Source organism: Convolutriloba macropyga, chromosome 2 (genome assembly GCF_964194025.1).
Source record: "Convolutriloba macropyga chromosome 2, txConMacr16.3, whole genome shotgun sequence".
In the NCBI taxonomy this organism is placed as follows: Eukaryota; Metazoa; Xenacoelomorpha; order Acoela; family Convolutidae; genus Convolutriloba; species Convolutriloba macropyga.
In genome coordinates this window covers 73,179,855-73,198,692 of record NC_134469.1, presented here as the reverse complement: position 1 = coordinate 73,198,692, position 18,838 = coordinate 73,179,855, and the positions used below count along the sequence as shown (strand labels likewise).

Below are 18,838 nucleotides of genomic sequence, written 5' to 3'. Positions count from 1 at the left end.
AATTAAATTCCAAAGCAAAAAAATATGCACTGTGAAATCAATCTACGAAATCTAATACGTAAAAGTCGCGCGAATTCAGCATATTAAGTAAGTTCTTTGCTTGTGAAGACAATTGGCAACAAGAAACTGTAGGAAAAACTACTCTAATTTTGAGGGGTGCGCTTACAACATGATGTGTTACGCTGTTGCATAAATCCAGGTAATTGCTTTTTCAGCAGGAGTAATTCAGTCAGAGAATCAAATAGAAACAGGGGCAGAAATTGCAGCTGTTGTCTTAAATGTTTACACGTTTAAAACCAAAATCAACAGTAATAAAACGTTTGCTTAGTCATTTTTATCAGAAGTCATTGTTAATATTTTTATATAGCCCATATACATCTCCTACAGTGTCTGTAGTACGAATATCATGAATCGTTGAAGTGCCTCAAGTGTGAGCAACGAATACTTGAAGTAGAGAAGAAAAACTTCGTTCCGCTCATGTTTAACTGTAAGGGGCGGCAACGTGGATGTAGTTTTATCTAAGTGTACATAGAATAGAGTTTTAATTCTCATGACGCAGCTCTAAAGAAATATAGTGCCTTGTCTTTAAAATTGTATAAGATGCAGTGATGTCTCATATTAGGTGATCAGTACTCGTCTATTAGATTGTTCTGAGAGCAAACCCAATTCTGTATCCCTTTAATTATTGGCACATGTTGTAACTGAGGTTGCATAACTTACTGGGTGATAAAAACGCAAAAAGTCCTATTAATACTACAAGGAGCTTATCTATAATTTAATTCAACGTCGACAGAGAGCCACTGAACACCAGGTTTAAGCGCCTATCTTAACATGTTTTAACGGCCCTTATACATGTTTTTCTGCAAAAACGGCTGACAAAACTCGGGTCTGAACATGGCTTCAGGGTTTGAAGTGCGGATGCGCAACGAGTTGAGCCAAGGAGCAGGTGAGGCGCGCCGTTTATCGGGATTTTGGTCCAAAAATGCCGCCGTTTTCATGCTCCATGTCTTACCTCCTTTCACTGTCTATTTGGTCTATGTACTTAGCTATCTTTTATCTATCTATCTATCTTCTATCTTTATATTAAACGTAATTCGAATACCTTTACCACCATGTTCAAGCTCCCAGTCTTCACATGTTTTACGGCCACTTGAACATGCAGGATGGCGTTTTGCTTGCATTTTTAAAAAAGGTGAATGACCGAAAAAGTGCCATTGCCAAAACGGTCACCGACCAGAAAGCTGCCATCGCCTTAGAATAATTGAACAAAAACCTGCCTATGTCATAAAGGTCAAGGACTTAATAGCCGCGGATGCAAACTTGGCCGTTGACCGAAAAGCTGCCAATGGCCAAAAATCTGCCTGTTCCAACAATGTCAACGTCCGAAAAACTGCGGATGCAAAAATAGGTCGATGACTGATAACCTGGTAACACAAAATGAGTCGATCACTGAAAATGTGTTACAATATGCTTGAATGACGTGCTGATCCTTGACGGACGTTGACAAAAAAAAGGTTCTCTTCGGAAAGTTCAATTAGATAAATTTATCACAAGATCAAAAGTTGTCCATATAACTGTTTGTTGCAATTCGTTTATTTGGTTTTTTCACGCAAAATGTTCGCGTGACCAATTTGATTATTAAACGAACGTTTGGTTCCTTTTTCTGCTTTGCTTGATCTCAGTCTCATATATTGTTATACAACTGAAGTTTAATTAAATGAATATTTTGTTGCTAGCTTTTTTGTAGATCTAGCGAAGAATTATGCTGCGAAGTATTAGCGCTGTTTTTGCATTATCATCGACAGATGATCTTTTCTCCTTCAATTCTCTTCTTTGCTTTTTTTGCTCTCTTTCTATCTCTTCTTTTTCTCTTTTGTTTTGCTCTTTCGTTTCTTTTTTCTATTCTCGTTTCTTTTCTGTATTTCTTTTATAGCTCGCTTTTTTGTCTTTTCTGTCTTTCTGTTTTCTTTCTTCTCCCTTTTTTCCTTTCTTTTCTCTCTGTGTTCTTTGCTTTATTTCTTTTGTTCTATTTTCTGCCTTTCGTTTTCATTTTTTCCTTCCTCTATTCCTATTCTGTTTCTTTCAATAGGAATTTTACGCGAAATAATACCGTGACGGAATTGATTTTTAAACGATCTTTTGCGTCATTTTCTTTTAGTTTTTCTTGATCTCAGTCTCATAAAAGTTTTATATAACTGAATTTCAATTAAATGAAACTCTTGTTGCCAGTTTTTTTTAGATCAACCGAAGAGATAGGCCGCAAAAAATTAACACTTTTTTTGATTTACTTTCGAAGGAAGAGTTTTTCTCCTTCAAATATCTTATCTCTGTTTTTTTGCCTTTTCTTTCCTTTATCGTCATTCCTTTTCGTCTTTTTTCTGCTTCTTTTTTTTCTTCTCCTTTTTCTCTCTTTTGTTTCTTTTCTTTTCTGTCTCTTTTCTCTGTCTCTTCTCTCTTTTGTTTTGTTATTTTATGGTCTTCTTTTCACTCTATTTTTTTCTTTTCTGTTTCGTTTTATTCTCCTGTTTCTTTTTCTTTGACTTTTTTCTTCTAGTGTAATTTTCTGTTTTTTTTGTCGTTCTGTTCTCTTGCCTTTCTCCTTTCTCTTTTTCTCCTCTCTTTTTATTTTTTCTGCTTTACTGTGTTCTTTCTGTTCTTATTTTCTGCCGTACTTTTAATTTTCCTTTCTTTTTTCTATTGCGATTCGCTTTCTTTTTATCAGAGCATTTTAAGCAAAATGTTTGCTTGACCAATATGAATCTTAAGCGGCCTTTTGTTCTGTGTTTCAGTTTTGGTTGATCTCAGTCTCTTAAATTTCTTAAACAACTGAAGTTCTAATAAAAGAATCATCTGTTGCCCGTTTTTTTTTTTCAGATCAAGCAAAAAAAAATTGTGCTGCAAACTCTATTTCTGCATTACTCTCGAAAGGAAATTTTTTGTCCTGCAGTTTTCTTTTTGTTTTTTGTTGTCTTTTCCATTTTTTTATCTCTTGTTTTTTTCTTTTCTGTTTCTTCTGTTTATTTTTCTCTCCGTTTCTTCCTCCTTTTCCCATTCTGTTTTCCTCTTCTGCTTTTTTCTTTTTTTTCTTTCGTTTTGTTTTTTCGTTTCTTTTTTTACTCTTTCCATTCTATATTTTTTGTGGCTTGGTTTATTCTTTCTTAACTGTTTTTTTGCTCCTGTCTTTCTCTTTTGTCTCCTGTCTTTTTTCCCTGTACACATTTTTGTTTTTTTTTGCATTTTCCTTTTCATTTTTGTTTTTTTTTATATTCCGTTTCTCTTCCTTTCAATCTGAAATCTTTAAGAATGACGGACTTTTTTAAACAATCTTTGCTTCTCTATTTTGTCTCTTTTTTTGTGTGTTTCAGTTTCATAAACATTTGAAACAACTGTATATTAATTGACTGAATCATTTGATGCCAGTGTTTTATAGATCAAGCGACAAGTTAGACAGCGAAAAAAATTCTATTTTAACGTTACTCTCGAAGGAACATCTGTTCTCCGTCAATTCTTCGTTTTATCTTTATTTCCATTTTTTTCTTCAATTTTCTTATTCGTTTCTGATTTTTTTTTGGTTACCTTTCTTTCGGCTTTCTTTTCTGTCTTTTTCTCTTTCTTTCCATTTCGTTTCTCTTTCTCTTTTTTTTCTTCTGTTTATATTTCTCTCCTTTTCTGGCTTGCTTTTCTCTTTCTGTTGGTTTTCTTTTCTATCTTCCCTTTTTTTATGTTCCTCTTTTCTGCCTTTCTGTTCTCTTTTTTGTTTCTCTTTCTTTACTTTTTTTTGTGTATCAATTTTCGCGCTTGCTTTATTATTTTTTTCTCTGTTGCTTTTCTTTTTTCTCTCTTTTTTTCTCTATCCTCTATACTGTATTTTTTTCTGTTCTTTTCTTTTTCATTATTGTTTTTTCTTTCGATTCTTTCCTTTCTAATTTTTGGCTTTTTTCGTTTGTCACTTAATGTCTCTTCTCCCTTTTGATTCCTGTCCTCTTCTCTCTCTCTCTCTCTCTCTCTCTCTTTGGTTTCTGTTTCTTTCTCTTTTTCTCTCTTTCTTTTTTCTTCTCTTTTCTCTTTCATTCCTCATTCTTGTCTTTCATTTCTTCGTTTTCTGTGGTATCTCTTTCAGTTTTTTTTCAACTTTTTCTCCTTTTTTTCTTTCTTTCAAATCTCTCTTTTTGTTGATTTTCTGTCCTTCTTTTCTCTCATTCTTTTTCTGTCTTTCTTTTTTTGTTTCTTTCTTCATTCTGTTATCTTACTGTCATAATTTTCTGCTCAGTTATTCCTTTCTTTTCTCTTTAGCATCGTTCCTTTCTGCCTATCGTTGTCTGTTTTCTCTCATTTCATTGCCTGTTTTTCTGTTTCTGCTCAATGTTTCTTTTTTTCTTTTTTAAACGCTCCTTAAACATGCAGTCTAACGAATTACATACGTATCGCTATGCCATCATGTAGAAGTTGGTTGTCTGTACAAGTCCTAACTCTTTTGAAGTATGCCAGATAGCAATTCCAAAACAGGTGCTGAACAGTAAATTGTTGTTAGTTTGTGTAATTGAGTGACAGATTTGATTTTCAAACGATCTTTGCTTCTCTTTTGTTTCCTGACTTTTTCTATTTCTTCCCTACTTTTTTGCTTATATTTTTTATGCATTTTCTTATTTATTTTTCTTAATTTTGTCTATTTCCATTCTCTTTCTTTTAATCTGAACTCCAGAAGTAAAAAATTTACGTGATCGATTTTAATTTTAAACAACCTTTTCGTTTTTATTTTTTTATTTTTGCTTTCTCTCACTCACACAAAACTCATAAACGTTCTATAAAATTTAAGTTGAGTTAACTAAATCATTTGTCATTTTTTCAATAGTTCAAGCGAAAAGTTAGAGTGCGAAGTAATAATTCTATTTTTGTTTTACTGACGAAGGATTTTTTTGCCTTCAATTCCTGTGTGTTTTTTGCTCTTTCTTTTTTCCCTTTTTTCTCTTTTTTTTCTTTATTTTCTCATTCTTTTCTTTTTATTCGTCTTTTTCTTGTCTGTCATTTTCCCTTTTGACTTTTTTTCCGTTTCTGTTTTCTTTCTCTCCTTTTCTTTCTTGCTTTCTATCCTTTTCTCTCTTTCTTTTCTTTTATGTTTTTTTTCTGTCTCCTTTGTTTCTTTCCTATTTTTTTCTGCGGTTCTTTTATTCATTTTCTATTTCTTTCCTCTGTTCATTTTCTTTTTTATTCTGTATTTTTATAGCTTTATTTTTCTTTCCTGTCTTTATTTTCTCTTGCTTTTCTCTTCTTGTCTTTTTTCTCTTTCTTCTTTATTGCATTTTTGTTCTGCCTTTCTTTCTATTTTTCCTTCCTATTCGATTCTTTTACTGTTAATTGAAATTTCTTACGCAAAAAATTTTTGTAACCGATTTGATTTCTAGCCGATCTTTTGAGCGTTTTGAGAGTTGCTTGATCTCAGTCTCGCAAAAGCTTTAAACAACTCACGCTTACTTAACTGAATTGTTCTGTTGCCATTTTTTATAGATCAAGCAAAGACTGCAAAAATTTGATTCTGTTTTTGCTATTTTCTTCGAGGAATATCTTTTTTCCTTCGATTCTCTCCGTTGTTTTATCTTTAACTTGCTGTATTTCTTTCGAAAGTTGCTTTTTGCTTTTCTCTTCTCTTGTCCTTCTCTTTTTTCTTTCTTTTTCTCCGTCTTCTTTTCTGTATTCAATCTGTTCTTTTTTTCTGCCTTTCATTTTCATTTTTCTTTCCTTCCTCTATTTCATTTTTTTTCTTCAATAGGAACTTTTTACGCAATGTGATAGCGTCACGGGTGTGATTTTCAAACAATCTTTTGCTTCAGTTTTTCATCAGCTATGTTTGATCTCAGTCTCAAAAAAAATATATAACTTAGGTTTAGTTTCCAGATTTTTCTTTAGATCAGGCGAAGAGTTAGGCCGCAAAGATTTAACTGTATTTTTGGCTTACTCTTGAAGGAGGATCTTTTCTTCTTCAAGTATCTTCGTTTTTTTTGCCTTTATTTCCTTTCTCGTAATTTTATTTTTCATTTCTTTTCCTGTGGAGGTCTTTCTTTTCACTTTCTTTTAAGTGATTTTTTGCTTTCTTTTCGCTTTTTTTCTTCTGTTTTTCTCTCATTTTCTTTCTCTTTTTCTTCCTGTTTTCCTTTTCTGCCCCTTTTCTCTTTCTTTTTTCTCTTTCTCTTGTGTTTCTCTGTTTTGTTTCTTTCTTTACACTTTCCTGTCTAAATTTTTTTTCTCGCTTGCTCTATTTTTTCTCTTTCCTACCCTTTTCTTTTCTCTTGCTGTCTTTTTGTCTTTTTTCTCTGCCTTCTGTACTGTATTTCATCTCTATTCTGTCTTTTTCCCATTTTCTCTGTTGCTTTTTTCTCTCTTCTTTTCTCTGTTTTTCTCTTTCACATCTGTTTTTCTGTGCTTCGTTTCTCTCTTTTGTATTTTTCTGGTTTTTTCTATTTTTTTTTGCTTTTCTCTTAAAATCTGTCTGTCTTTACTTTTTTTTGTCTTTCTTTTCTTTTTTCTCATGCCTTTGTCTTCCTTTCAACTCTTTTTTTTTCGTTTTCTGTCTTTCTTTTCTGTTCTTGTTTCTTCCTTTCTTTTCTCTTTGTTTTTTATTTTTTGGTCTGTTTTCTCAACTTCTTTCATATCTTATTTTTATATTCATGTTCCTTTTCTCCTTTTTTCTTTAATTATGCTGCCTAATTCGCAGCCTATTGTATTACATGCGTCACGCTATGCCACCTTGTAGAAGTTCGTTATGTGTATAAGTCTTGGCGCTCCTTAAATATGCAAGATAGCAAATCCAAAAAGTTGAATAAAAAATTTGTGGTTGTTGTGTTAATATACTAAACCAAACACATCGGTAACGTAACGGTATATCTCTGGCTGTTGATGAACGAGGGGCATTGGTTCCAGCCCGAGGTGGTACGAGAATTTTTTTTGGTTTTTTTAAACCTCTTTTTAATGATTTTCGGGTCTTTCCCATTATAGCCCCCCATGAAAATATAGCCCCCCCATATTGGTATATCTACCATGATTGGGGGGAGCTGTAGTTATCTCACCACTGAGCTGGGAGGGGGAGGGGGGGCTATAGGTTATCTGACCACCAACAACAACAACAACAACAATAAGCTGGGGGGCTATAATGGGAAAGACCCTGAATTTCTTGTCATGCTTGTGCGGGCCTGCAAGTACTTTCTTGATAAATGTGACCAAATTGCCAATATATTGGGATATCTCATCATGCATTGCCCAGACTATGGAATAATATTCATTTCAGACATTAAAGTATGGCTTCGGCGGTGGAACAAGCACCGACCGGGGCTTTGGATCCAGGGGGCGCACCCGATGAGGCAGTGCCTTTTGGACCACCCGCAGTGGAAATAGCCAAAGTTTCCTCTTTTCAACAATACCTGCGAAAAATTTTACCTATCATGCTGGAAGATGGAGCTATTACCGCTTCTACAAATTTGGAGAAATCCATTGATAACACGACACATGTAGATTTGTTCAAAAAGTTCATGGGAGAAGCAGCTACGAAGTCTTTGCTTATTCGGAAATGTGTTTTAAAAGGTATGTGAATTGCATAACTATTGACCCATTATAGCTGCACAGTTTCGATAATCAAAGTGACCGTTGTTTGATAATGGTGACTCTGCTGATTAATAACTAAATGCAGAGTTAAGAACTTGATCACTGTTTTTGTTTTTACTTTACGGCAAACATGCTTAACCTCATTTAACATATTTAAATATAATAGGTTTGGTTAAAAGTTCAAAATAATCTAGATGCCTTAAAAAGAGAATTAGCCATTGAAATCTGTTAAGTGACAAATTTTCAACTACCCAACGACTTACCCGACTACCCGTGGGCATCTCTGGTTAACTGAAATGTCAAACTGCATAAAAATTGAGTGTAATAAAACCAAGAGAGCAAGAAATCGAGAAAGCCAATTCAGAAAAGTGGTCATCTGAATACTCGAAGAGAATTGTCCTTAAAAAAACGTCAATCTGGGAAACAACTTCTCGCAACAGCTGAGAAAGTTTAATCAAATTAGTTGAACGCTCTTACTCTTTCAAAATACGCTTTAAGTCTTATCAAATCAGAGTTGAGAGTTGGACTATCTCTGAGATATGGATGGAACGTAAGATTGTATCCAGCGAATGTGCCTGCGGTTAAAGTTTTGAAGTGACTGATGCTCTACAATGCACCAAAGGTAGGTATACACAGTTGCGTCACAATAACGTTAGGGACACTTTTGTAGTCCCCTAGACGAATTATGCGATGACGTTTAAATAGGCCGCTTGAAATTGTTGGTAGTTTGTGTAATTGAGTGACAGATTTGATTTTCAAACGATCTTTGCTTCTCTTTTGTTTCCTGACTTTTTCTATTTCTTCCCTACTTTTTGCTTATATTTTTTATGCCTTTCCTTATTTATTTTTCTTAATTTTGTATACTTCCATTCTCTTTTTTTTTAAATCTGAACTCCTGAAGTAGAATATTTACGTGATCGATTTTAATTTTAAACAACCTTTTCGTTTTTATTTTTTTATTTTTGCTTTCTCTCACTCACACAAAACTCATAAACGTTCTATAAAATTTAAGTTGATTTAACTAAATCATTTGTCAGTTTTTCAATAGGTCAAGCGAAAAGTTAGAGTGCGAAGTAATAATTCCATTTTTGTTTTAATGACGAAGGATTTTTTGCCTTCAATTCCTTTGTGTTTTTTGCCTTTTCTTTTTTCCCTTTTTCTCTTATTTTCTTTGTTTTCTCATTCTTTTCTTTTTATTCGTCTTTTTCTTGTCTGTCATTTTCCCTTTTGTCTTTTTTTCCGTTTCTGTTTTCTTTCTCTCCTTTTCTTTCTTGCTTTCTATCCTTTTCTCTCTTTCTTTTCTTTCATGTTTTTTTTATTTTCTGTCTCCTTTGTTTCTTTTCTATTTTTTTCTGCGGTTCTTTTATTCATTTTCTATTTCTTTCCTCTGTTTATTTTCTTTTTTATTCTGTATTTTTATAGCTTTATTTTTTTTCCTGTCTTTATTTTCTCTTGCTTTTCTCTTCTTGTATTTTTTCTCTTTCTTCTTTATTGCATTTTTGTTCTGCCTTTCTTTCTATTTTTGCTTCCTATTCGATTTTTTTACTGTTAATTGAAATTTCTTACGCAAAAAATTTTTGTAACCGATTTGACTTCTAGCCGATCTTTTGAGCGTTTTGAGAGTTGCTTGACCTCAGTCTCGTAAAAGCCTTAAACAACTCACGCTTACTTAACTGAATTGTTCTGTTGCCATTTTTTATAGATCAAGCAACGACTGCAAAAATTTGATTCTGTTTTTGCTATTTTCTTCAAGGAATATCTTTTTTCCTCCGATTCTCTCCGTTGTTTTATCTTTAACTTGCTGTATTTCTTTTTTGTTTTTCTCTTCTCTTGTCCTTCTCTTTTTTTTTCTTTCTTTTTCTCCGTCTTTTTTTCTGTATTCAATCTGTTCTTTTTTTCTGCCTTTCATTTTCATTTTTCTTTCCTTCCTCTATTTCTTTTTTTTTCTTTCAATAGGAACTTTTTACGCAATGTGATAGCGTCACGGGTGTGATTTTCAAACAATCTTTTGCTTCAGTTTTTCATCAGCTATGTTTGATCTCAGTCTCAAAAAGAATATATAACTTAGGTTTAGTTTCCAGATTTCGTTATTTCATGTTTCATTTCTTTTCTGGTGGAGGTCTTTCTTTTCTCTCTCTTTTAAGTGATTTTTTGCTTTCTTTTCGCTTTTTTTCTTCTGTTTTTCTCTCATTTTCTTTCTCTTTTTCTTCCTGTTTTCCTTTTCTGTCCCTTTTCTCTTTCTTTTTTCTCTTTCTCTTGTGTTTCTCTGTTTTGTTTCTTTCTTTACTCTTTGCTGTCTAAATTTCTTTTCTCTCTTGCTCTATTTTTTCTCTCTCCTGCCCTTCTCTTTTCTCTTGCTGTCTTTTTGTCTTTTTTCTCTGCCTTCTGTACTGTATTTCATCTCTATTCTGTCTTTTTCCCATTTTCTCTATTGCTTTTTTCTCTCTTCTTTTCTCTGTTTTTCTCTTTCACATCTGTTTTTCTGTGTTTCGTTTCTCTCTTTTGTATTTTTCTGGTTTTTTCTATTTTTTTGCTTTTCTCTGAATATCTGTCTTTCTTTACTTTTTTTTGTCTTTCTTTTCTTTTTTCTCATGCCTTTGTCTTCCTTTCATCTCTTTTTTCGTTTTCTGTCTTTCTTTTCTGTTCTTGTTTCTTCCTTTCTTTTCTCTTTGTTTTTTATTTTTTGGTCTGTTTTCTCAACTTCTTTCATATCTTATTTTTATATTCATGTTCCTTTTCTCCTTTTTTCTTTAATTATGCTGCCTAATTCGCAGCCTATTGTATTACATGCGTCACGCTATGCCACCTTGTAGAAGTTCGTTATGTGTATAAGTCTTGGCGCTCCTTAAATATGCAAGATAGCAAATCCAAAAAGTTGAATAAAAAATTTGTGGTTGTTGTGTTAATATCCTAAACCAAACACATCGGTAACGTAACGGTATATCTCTGGCTGTTGATGAACGAGGGGCATTGGTTCCAGCCCGAGGTGGTACGAGAATGTTTTTTGGTTTTTTTAAACCTCTTTTTAATGATTTTCGGGTCTTTCCCATTATAGCCCCCCATGAAAATATAGCCCCCCCATAATGGTATATTTACCATGATTGGGGGGGGGGGGGGGGGGAGCTGTAGTTATCTGACCACTGAGCTGGGAGGGGGAGGGGGGGGGGCTATAGGTTATCTGACCACCAACAACAACAACAACAATAAGCTGGGGGAGCTATAATGGGAAAGACCCTGAATTTCTTGTCATGCTTGTGCGGGCCTGCTAGTACTTTGATAAATGTGACCAAATTGCCAATATATTGGGATATCTCATCATGCATTGCCCAGACTATGGAATAATATTCATTTCAGACATAAAAGTATGGCTTCGGCGGTGGAACAAGCACCGACCGGGGCTTTGGATCCAGGGGGCGCACCCGATGAGGCAGTGCCTTCTGGACCACCCGCAGTGGAAATAGCCGAAGTTTCCACTTTTCAACAATACCTGCGAAAAATTCTACCTATCATGCTGGAAGATGGAGCTATTACCGCTTCTACAAATTTGGAGAAATCCATTGATAACACGACACATGTAGATTTGTTCAAAAAGTTCATGGGAGAAGCAGCTACGAAGTCTTTGCTTATTCGGAAATGTGTTTTAAAAGGTATGTGAATTGCATAACTATTGACCCATTATAGCTGCACAGTTTCGATAATCAAAGTGACCGTTGTTTGATAATGGTGACTCTGCTGATTAATAACTAAATGCAGAGTTAAGAACTTGATCACTGTTTTTGTTTTTACTTTACGGCAAACATGCTTAACCTCATTTAACATATTTAAATATAATAGGTTTGGTTAAAAGTTCAAAATAATCTAGATGCCTTAAAAAGAGAATTAGCCATTGAAATCTGTTAAGTGACAAATTTTCAACTACCCAACGACTTACCCGACTACCCGTGGGCATCTCTGGTTAACTGAAATGTCAAACTGCATGAAAATTGAGTGTAATAAAACCAAGAGAGCAAGAAATCGAGAAAGCCAATTCAGAAAAGTGGTCATCTGAATACTCGAAGAGAATTGTCCTTAAAAAAACGTCAATCTGGGAAACAACTTCTCGCAACAGCTGAGAAAGTTTAATCAAATTAGTTGAACGCTCTTACTCTTTCAAAATACGCTTTAAGTCTTATCAAATCAGAGTTGAGAGTTGGACTATCTCTGAGATATGGATGGAACGTAAGATTGTATCCAGCGAATGTGCCTGCGGTTAAAGTTTTGAAGTGACTGATGCTCTACAATGCACCAAAGGTAGGTATACACAGTTGCGTCACAATAACGTTAGGGACACTTTTGTAGTCCCCTAGACGAATTATGCGATGACGTTTAAATAGGCCGCTTGAAAACATAACCGTCCCGAGTAACGCAACCACTGCTGATGATGAAGCTAGACCTGACATCAAAGCCACAGGTCTCCAGGAGAACTCCTCCGTTAGAACAATCTTCGATGTTTATATCTTCAATCCTCTAGCAGCGTTTTCCAAAAAGCTTCACAGAAGCATACAAATATCACGTCGATTTAAAAACACGGAAATGCGAACAACGCGTGATTGACGCAGAGAATAGTTCACTCAACCCGCTAGTGGTTTCCTGCACCGTCAGTGCAGGACCTTCAACAACAAAAAATCTCAATCATACCGCCGGTATGATAGCGAAAAGTGCACGGAACCATACGCCGACGTCATTTAGACAAAGATCGGGTCCATTCTTCTTCTCTATTTTTCCAGCTCTGTTATAGATGATATCACTGATTTTTCGAAACCAGCAATCGTTCAGAAAAAAAATCAGATTTTTTATTTAACTTGTACTATAGTAGAGAGAAAATATATGAAATTATGACCAGATGTTTCCGAAATAAAGAAAAACCCAATTTGATCCCTGTTTCCTGCGAAAAATGCGTTGATGTCAATTCCATCATTGCATGATTGATAGCCGCACAGCGATAGCTAGGGCTATTATGGGCCTTCTCTTGGTTTTTTATAATTCAAAGAATTTGAATTGTATTGGGGCGCTGTCTTTGTTTTAAGATCTGTTCACCCATTTTCATGATTTTTGAAGTCAAATTGGAGTAGTGATTTTGGTCACGCGGAAACAGGAAGTGGAGCGAAAAAGCGAGTCGTTTTGCGGCGTGAAATTTTTTTGTTCTAATTTTAAAGTAGAGTGAGAAAACGGTGTTTGAACAAACATTCGCTTTCTCGCTAGTGGTTTTTTGTTCACATTCGTCAATTTCACTTTGATTTTTACTTTTTTCGATTTGTTGGTCGGATTTGTTTTCTAAACGGTTTTCCCAATCCATTCATATTCCGTTCTAGAACTAGTTTTCGGTTTAGTCAATGAAAATTTTTTGAACTGTACGTCAGGACTTGTCCTGCTATGTTTTTTATTTCGTCGTCGCGATTTTTGTTACGACCATATGACGTCACAACCACTTCAAATCTGCTTTTTGTTCATTCGTCCATGCAATTTCAACTGAAGTGCGTGCGTGATGTCATTTTTCGCTTTTAGTGCAGCGAGTTTTTTTCGTTTGCGTGATTAAATTTTTGGTCACACTTGACTTACCTCACTCACAAAATTGACTTCCTCACTTTGAAATTGTCTTTTATTTACTTTAATTCAAAGAGATAAGTTCAAATGGGCGCGTGTCACTCTAAATGAAGTTTATTAGAGAGCAGCTAATAGAGGCAGGAAAAACGCTTACAGATTTTTAATCAAAATATAACATATCAGCCTTTTATGAAAAGACGATTTTTTTAGTCTGTCTTTTTTACTGTTTTTTGAGACTGCAGATCTACGAAGCTATTGCGGCTATTTTCTGGCAATCTGCCAGCTATGTTTTTACCGATTTCCGTTCAAATGGATGATGTTTCCATCCCAGAATGGAAAACGGTATTAGAGCACCTTGATTGACTTCTCAGCTAAACTCCTGTTATTTCTTTCGATCGAACATTTAGTGTTTGCCAGAACGAATAAAATATATTAAGCAACATTGAATCATGGTTGGACATGTGACCTCCTTCTCTCTTCGTTCTTCGTTAACCAAATTTGTTTGTGTAAATATATGTGTACGTGGAACTAATATTTTTAAGTAAATTCTTCAATTTTTTATTTTTTAAATTGGTTGACTGACCAGAGTTAACTCTGTAAAAAAATCCCACTTGGTATAACGTGTTCAATGAAAAGGATTTAAGAAGATAATATTATGCAACAAATCCAGAACTATTTTCAATTCAGCTTATCAAACTTTATTGGTTCGCATTTCAAACTAAGGTTTGTTTTTTCAAATAACAGCCCTATTTACTTTACTTCGCGGCTGATGTTTATGAAAGTTTCCGTCATTCTATGCCAAAAGCCGATAAATCTGAATTAGAACGTATTCAATCTCACGGTGATCTGTTTCTCTCCTAACTAACAAGAACAACTCCCGTCCGACTCTTAGAATATTGAGACTGAAATTGAACCTGTGGAATCAAGGACAAACACGTCGCAGAGTGACTCGATGCCTCTTTTTATTGATGATCGGTTAATTGGTTTTAATGAATAAAGTTTTCTCATTTTCCCCTCGAATAAATAGAGTTTCATTATGCCGTTTTATTGAGAGTTGTCCAGAGGAAAAATTCCACAGAAATGCAAGAATAGATAATCAAAAATTTCATTTTTCACAGATGACAATCAGTGGAATAAAAACGGATCTTTTCTGCTTACTCCCGCAACATAGTTTTTAGCTTTTTTGATCACTACTTATTGCAGTACTGTTTGATTCAATTCAATCTATGAGGAAAAATTATAAGTTACTGATAAACCCCACAATCTTGAATAGTTCTCAGGATACTTATGATGGTACATAGGACTGCAAATTGAACCAAATCTTAGTGGTTAAATTGACATACATTCTTTGCATCCTTTCTATTCATTGTCGGTACATATAGTCCTACTAAAACTGTTTGTCGTATAATAGCAATTTTCTGATATCTTTGATTTGCGACTATTGTTTTGCTTTTTGAATGAAATAATTTCTTTATCAGTATCAATTTCTGGTAAACCTATATCAAAAACGCGACCAATTTCAGTTTCCAGGCAGTTCATCAACCGACTAAAGGGAACTAAAGGGCAATTTTCATTTTTGGGCACGTTATTGCGCCTCCTTTCCTGTTATTTGCGGTCCTCGTTAAGACTTGCAAGCAGTTCGGCCGGTCGGAACTAACATGAACCGTGGCTGAATAATGTGCCAAGAAATGGAAATTAGTCATCCTATTTCTTTTAGTCGGTCGAGGAACTAGCTGTAAATTGAAAATGGGTGCGTTTATGATACAGGTTTTTCAAGAACTGATTTTGATAAAGAGATGATTTCATTCCAAAGAGCAGAACATTTAGTGCGAAATCAAAGATATCAAAAAATTGCTATTTTACAATAAACAGTTTTAGTATGATTGTATGTACCGACAATGAATAGAAGGGATGGAAATAATATGTCAATTTATCCATTGAGGTTTTGAAAGTAGTTATTCAAAATGCGTTTATTTAGGGGGGATTTGGACAAAAAGCCAGTTTTTTCACTGGTTTTCATCTGTGAACAACGAAACTTAAAATTTTTGGTGATCAACGTTTGCATTTTTGTTGAAAAATTTTCCCTTGGACATTTGATAAAACGGGTTTGTGGCATTATAATCTTTTGTTTATTCGAGTGAAAGTGAGGATTTTTTTTCAAAAAAATTTAATTAAGCGATTTTGAATGCCAAGGGCCTCGAATACCTCTTTGACTTGTTTGTCCTTGGTTTCACCGGTATAATTTCAGTCTCAATTTTCTGAGAACTAGACTGGAGTTGTTCTTGTCAAATCAAGTTAGGAGAGAAGCAGATCGGAGTGAGATTGGGTACCTTCGAACTCTCAGATATGTCAACCTTTGGTATTGCATGGGAAAAATTCTCATTATGTCAGCTGTGAAGTAAGGTAAATAGAACTGTTGTTGAAAAAGCAAACCTTAGGTGTAAATATTGAAACATTAGCTTTTTGTACACACAATCCCCAAAAGTCAAGTTAGTTGTTGCTGATCCCGTAAAAAGGCTACGGAAAACACTGGACACTGGACTGTTTTATAATCGTTGTTAATCATTATGAATCATTATAAATCACTCATGGATCTTGCACTGTCAGAATATATCTCTCATCTTTAAAAAACAGGTCTATTGCCTTGCAACTTTCCGAAGTTAGAAGGATTATACTAGGAACTATAGTACTATCTTGAAACTTCCAAAACTGGACTATCGGCCAAAATCGTTGTATATTTTAAAAAAACAACTGCTTTTTTAGCTTCATTAATGTGAAGTGTGCAAAGATCGGGCTGGAACTTGAAATGAATGATTGATTGGTACGCTTGGATGAGTTCTGCCGGTGCATTTAACAGTTGTTGAATGAAAGGCTAAATTTAATTATAATTAAATGAGATATCACTATTTTCATGTGTATGCCTTTTTCGGAAAAAAGTACCACATCGGCAAACAGCTGTAAAACGGATTCAAATACAATTAATCAAAGATAGATAAAAATGTCCGCGTCGAAAATAGATCAAAATACAGAACTTTTCTGGCTCTCTAATTTAAAATTCTTTATTTTTGCCCTTGAAATTCTAGAGGTAAAAAGTTTTAAAATGATACCACTTAAGGTGGTCTATATTGCCCTCATAAAATTTCCAAGTTTTTTGAGCAAAAACAATAAGCCTAGCATTAAGTTCTCAAAATTATGGTATTGCATTTAGTTGTTTGTAGTTCCTCAGTATGCATCATTGTGTCCGGGAAAATTCTAGTATCTTCTGCAGTTATAATTACAATACTTTCACAAGTCTTGGAAAAAATTGCAAATGAAAATTTTGCAAATACTAAGTTGTTCCTTACAACAGTTTGCGGCGACAGCTGTATGTTTGCCATATGTTGTTGTAATTTAGCAACCGCAAACTTGGTAGCTAGTGAAAGCCTTAGTTTCAGTTGCACAGTATATTTATTTTGTGTATTACTATTTGAAATAATAGTGCCGTAAAACCATGTCAATAGCATGTAACAGTTGTTTGGTGGTTTGTTTTCTCAAATGTGCTTTCTTCAAACTTGCGTGATCAAATTCTCAACTACAAATAGAGCGTGTTAGCTAGCGAATTTTATTGTTTCTTTGTTCAGCAACAACAAAATCATGCTTTCGTAAACATGTTAAGTAAAAGACTTCTTTAGTGCAATGCGAAAAGTGAATGGTGACCAAGTTGGTATCCATAATTGGCATTTGATGCTTTCACCCAGAAGTGAACCTATCAGAGGCACATTTGACCGTCAATGGATAAAATTAATTTTTAAAAACTTATTTTCGAGATGCTACGCTCGTAATATGTGCGTAGCAATACCACTGACAGAATCTCATTGGTTTGTTCTTAGTTTAAAGGGAGAAATATACTTACCTGTTTTTAGAGTCGGGTAGAGTGTAATTGAATAACCATTAATTCTTTTGCTGAAAAAGTATTATTTTATTGTTCGGTATTCGTGGTTTTTGTTAAAGAATGTTAACTTTCAGATTGCAATATTTATTCAATTGTTTAATCTTGAAACAATCTCAGGCGTTAAATAGGTTGTGATGGTGGCACTTCATCACGTATATGTTGTCAAGGGGAAAAATTTACGTCCTCAGTTTCCTTTTATGTTCTAGGTCTCCTTTATTTTCAAGAGAAAGCATGTAAACTTCTTAATTTCTACAGCCATTGCTATTGTTTTAGACCGATTATCATTGCTTTTGCAAAGAAAGTGTCGATTGTCAAGGAAATTTGTCGTTTTTTATCGGGGCCAAACTATTTTTTTTATCGGGGCCAAACTAAGTTTAACAAATTGCCGAGATCTGCTATTAATTGGTATTATAGATTTTAAAGTTTGGTTGTGCTTTAATAAGTTGACGCCAATCATTTTCAATCGTCCAAATAGATTTCCTCAGTGTTGTCCTTGTTTTTGTCGTCACAGGTAGTTTTTCCTAAGAAGCTGCAGTTTAATCATTTTCCGACATCTTTTTTATTAGGCTGAAAGCGATAGCTGGGGATGTTATTTACCTCTTGGTTTTTTAATTTCGTCGTCAAGATTTTTGGGATCTATTCTGTTTCTCCCCCCAGTGTTTTTTAGGACCCCCAGTTACAAATTATTTGTTGTTATGTAGCACGTTACTATGTAAGAAAATAAAACGTGCGCCTGGGGGTCATGAAAAGTTTATGCTCACTAAGCTGGGGGGCCGAAACAGAATAGATCAGTTTTTTTACGACCATATGACGTCACAATCACTTCAAATCTGCTTTCTGTTCACGCCTTCAGCTGAATTGTGTGCGTGAAGTTTTCAGTCTTATTGGAGTGAATTTTTTGTTCATTCGCGTGATGAAATTTTTGGCCACACGTGACTTACCTGTCTCGAAAATGACGTTCTCACTCTAAAATTGACTTTTCTTTACCTTAATTCAAAGAGAATGTCAAGTGAATGCATGTCACTCTAATTAAAGGTTATTTGCCATTAAGCATCAGTAAAGAAAATGGAAACGTGATAATTTTTTGTTCCAAAAAATTTTGTTGATCAAATAATCAATATTTAGTTAGTTAACTGTTAGTAATCTTAATTCCTTAAATGAATGGGAACGTGGTCTGAACGTGGAGTGATAAAGTCACCTTATATTTCCAGACGACATTTTAAACTTCGACTTGTGATTAGCTTAAAGTTGCTCAGGATTTGGCAAGAGAAAGAAATTTTCTATCTTGGATTTTTTTTTCAATAGCCGCAAAGCGATGGCTGAGGCTATTTTTGGGCTTCTATTGGTTTTTGTCAAGATTTTTGTTACTACCATATGACGTCACAATTCATTTCAAATCTGCTTTTTGTTCACTGATTTGCGTGCGTGACGTCATTTTCACTCTTATTGGAACGAATTTTTTTGTTCATTCGAGTGATTAAGTTTTTGGCCACACGTGACTTACTCGACTCTTGAAAATGACTTTGAATTTGAGTTGTCCTCTTTTTAATTCAAAGAGATGAGATCAAGTGAATGTGTGTCACTCTCATTGAAGGTTATTTGAGGGCAGCTAATAGAAGCAGCAATAAGTTGAACAGATTCTTAGTCAAAATATAACATCTCAATTAAATTTTTTGTGGGTCTGTTTATTGTACGATCTTTCTGAGACTGCAGATCTACAAAGCTATTGCC

The 18,838-nt window shown here is 34.3% G+C and overlaps 1 protein-coding gene across 6 annotated transcripts in view; it reads left to right on the top strand.

The window, feature by feature from the left end:
- Nucleotides 1-10,951: 10,951 nt before the first annotated feature.
- The window catches only part of LOC142334682 (cytoplasmic dynein 1 heavy chain 1-like), a 148,454-nt gene continuing 140,567 nt past the window's right edge, over nt 10,952-18,838 (top strand). For all 6 annotated transcript variants that reach the window (XM_075382911.1, XM_075382910.1, XM_075382909.1 and 3 more), the window contains exon 1: nt 10,952-11,240. In XM_075382911.1, the coding sequence (XP_075239026.1) occupies nt 10,958-11,240 (283 nt within the window). In that variant the 5' untranslated portion in view covers nt 10,952-10,957. The remainder of the gene's footprint in view (nt 11,241-18,838) is intronic.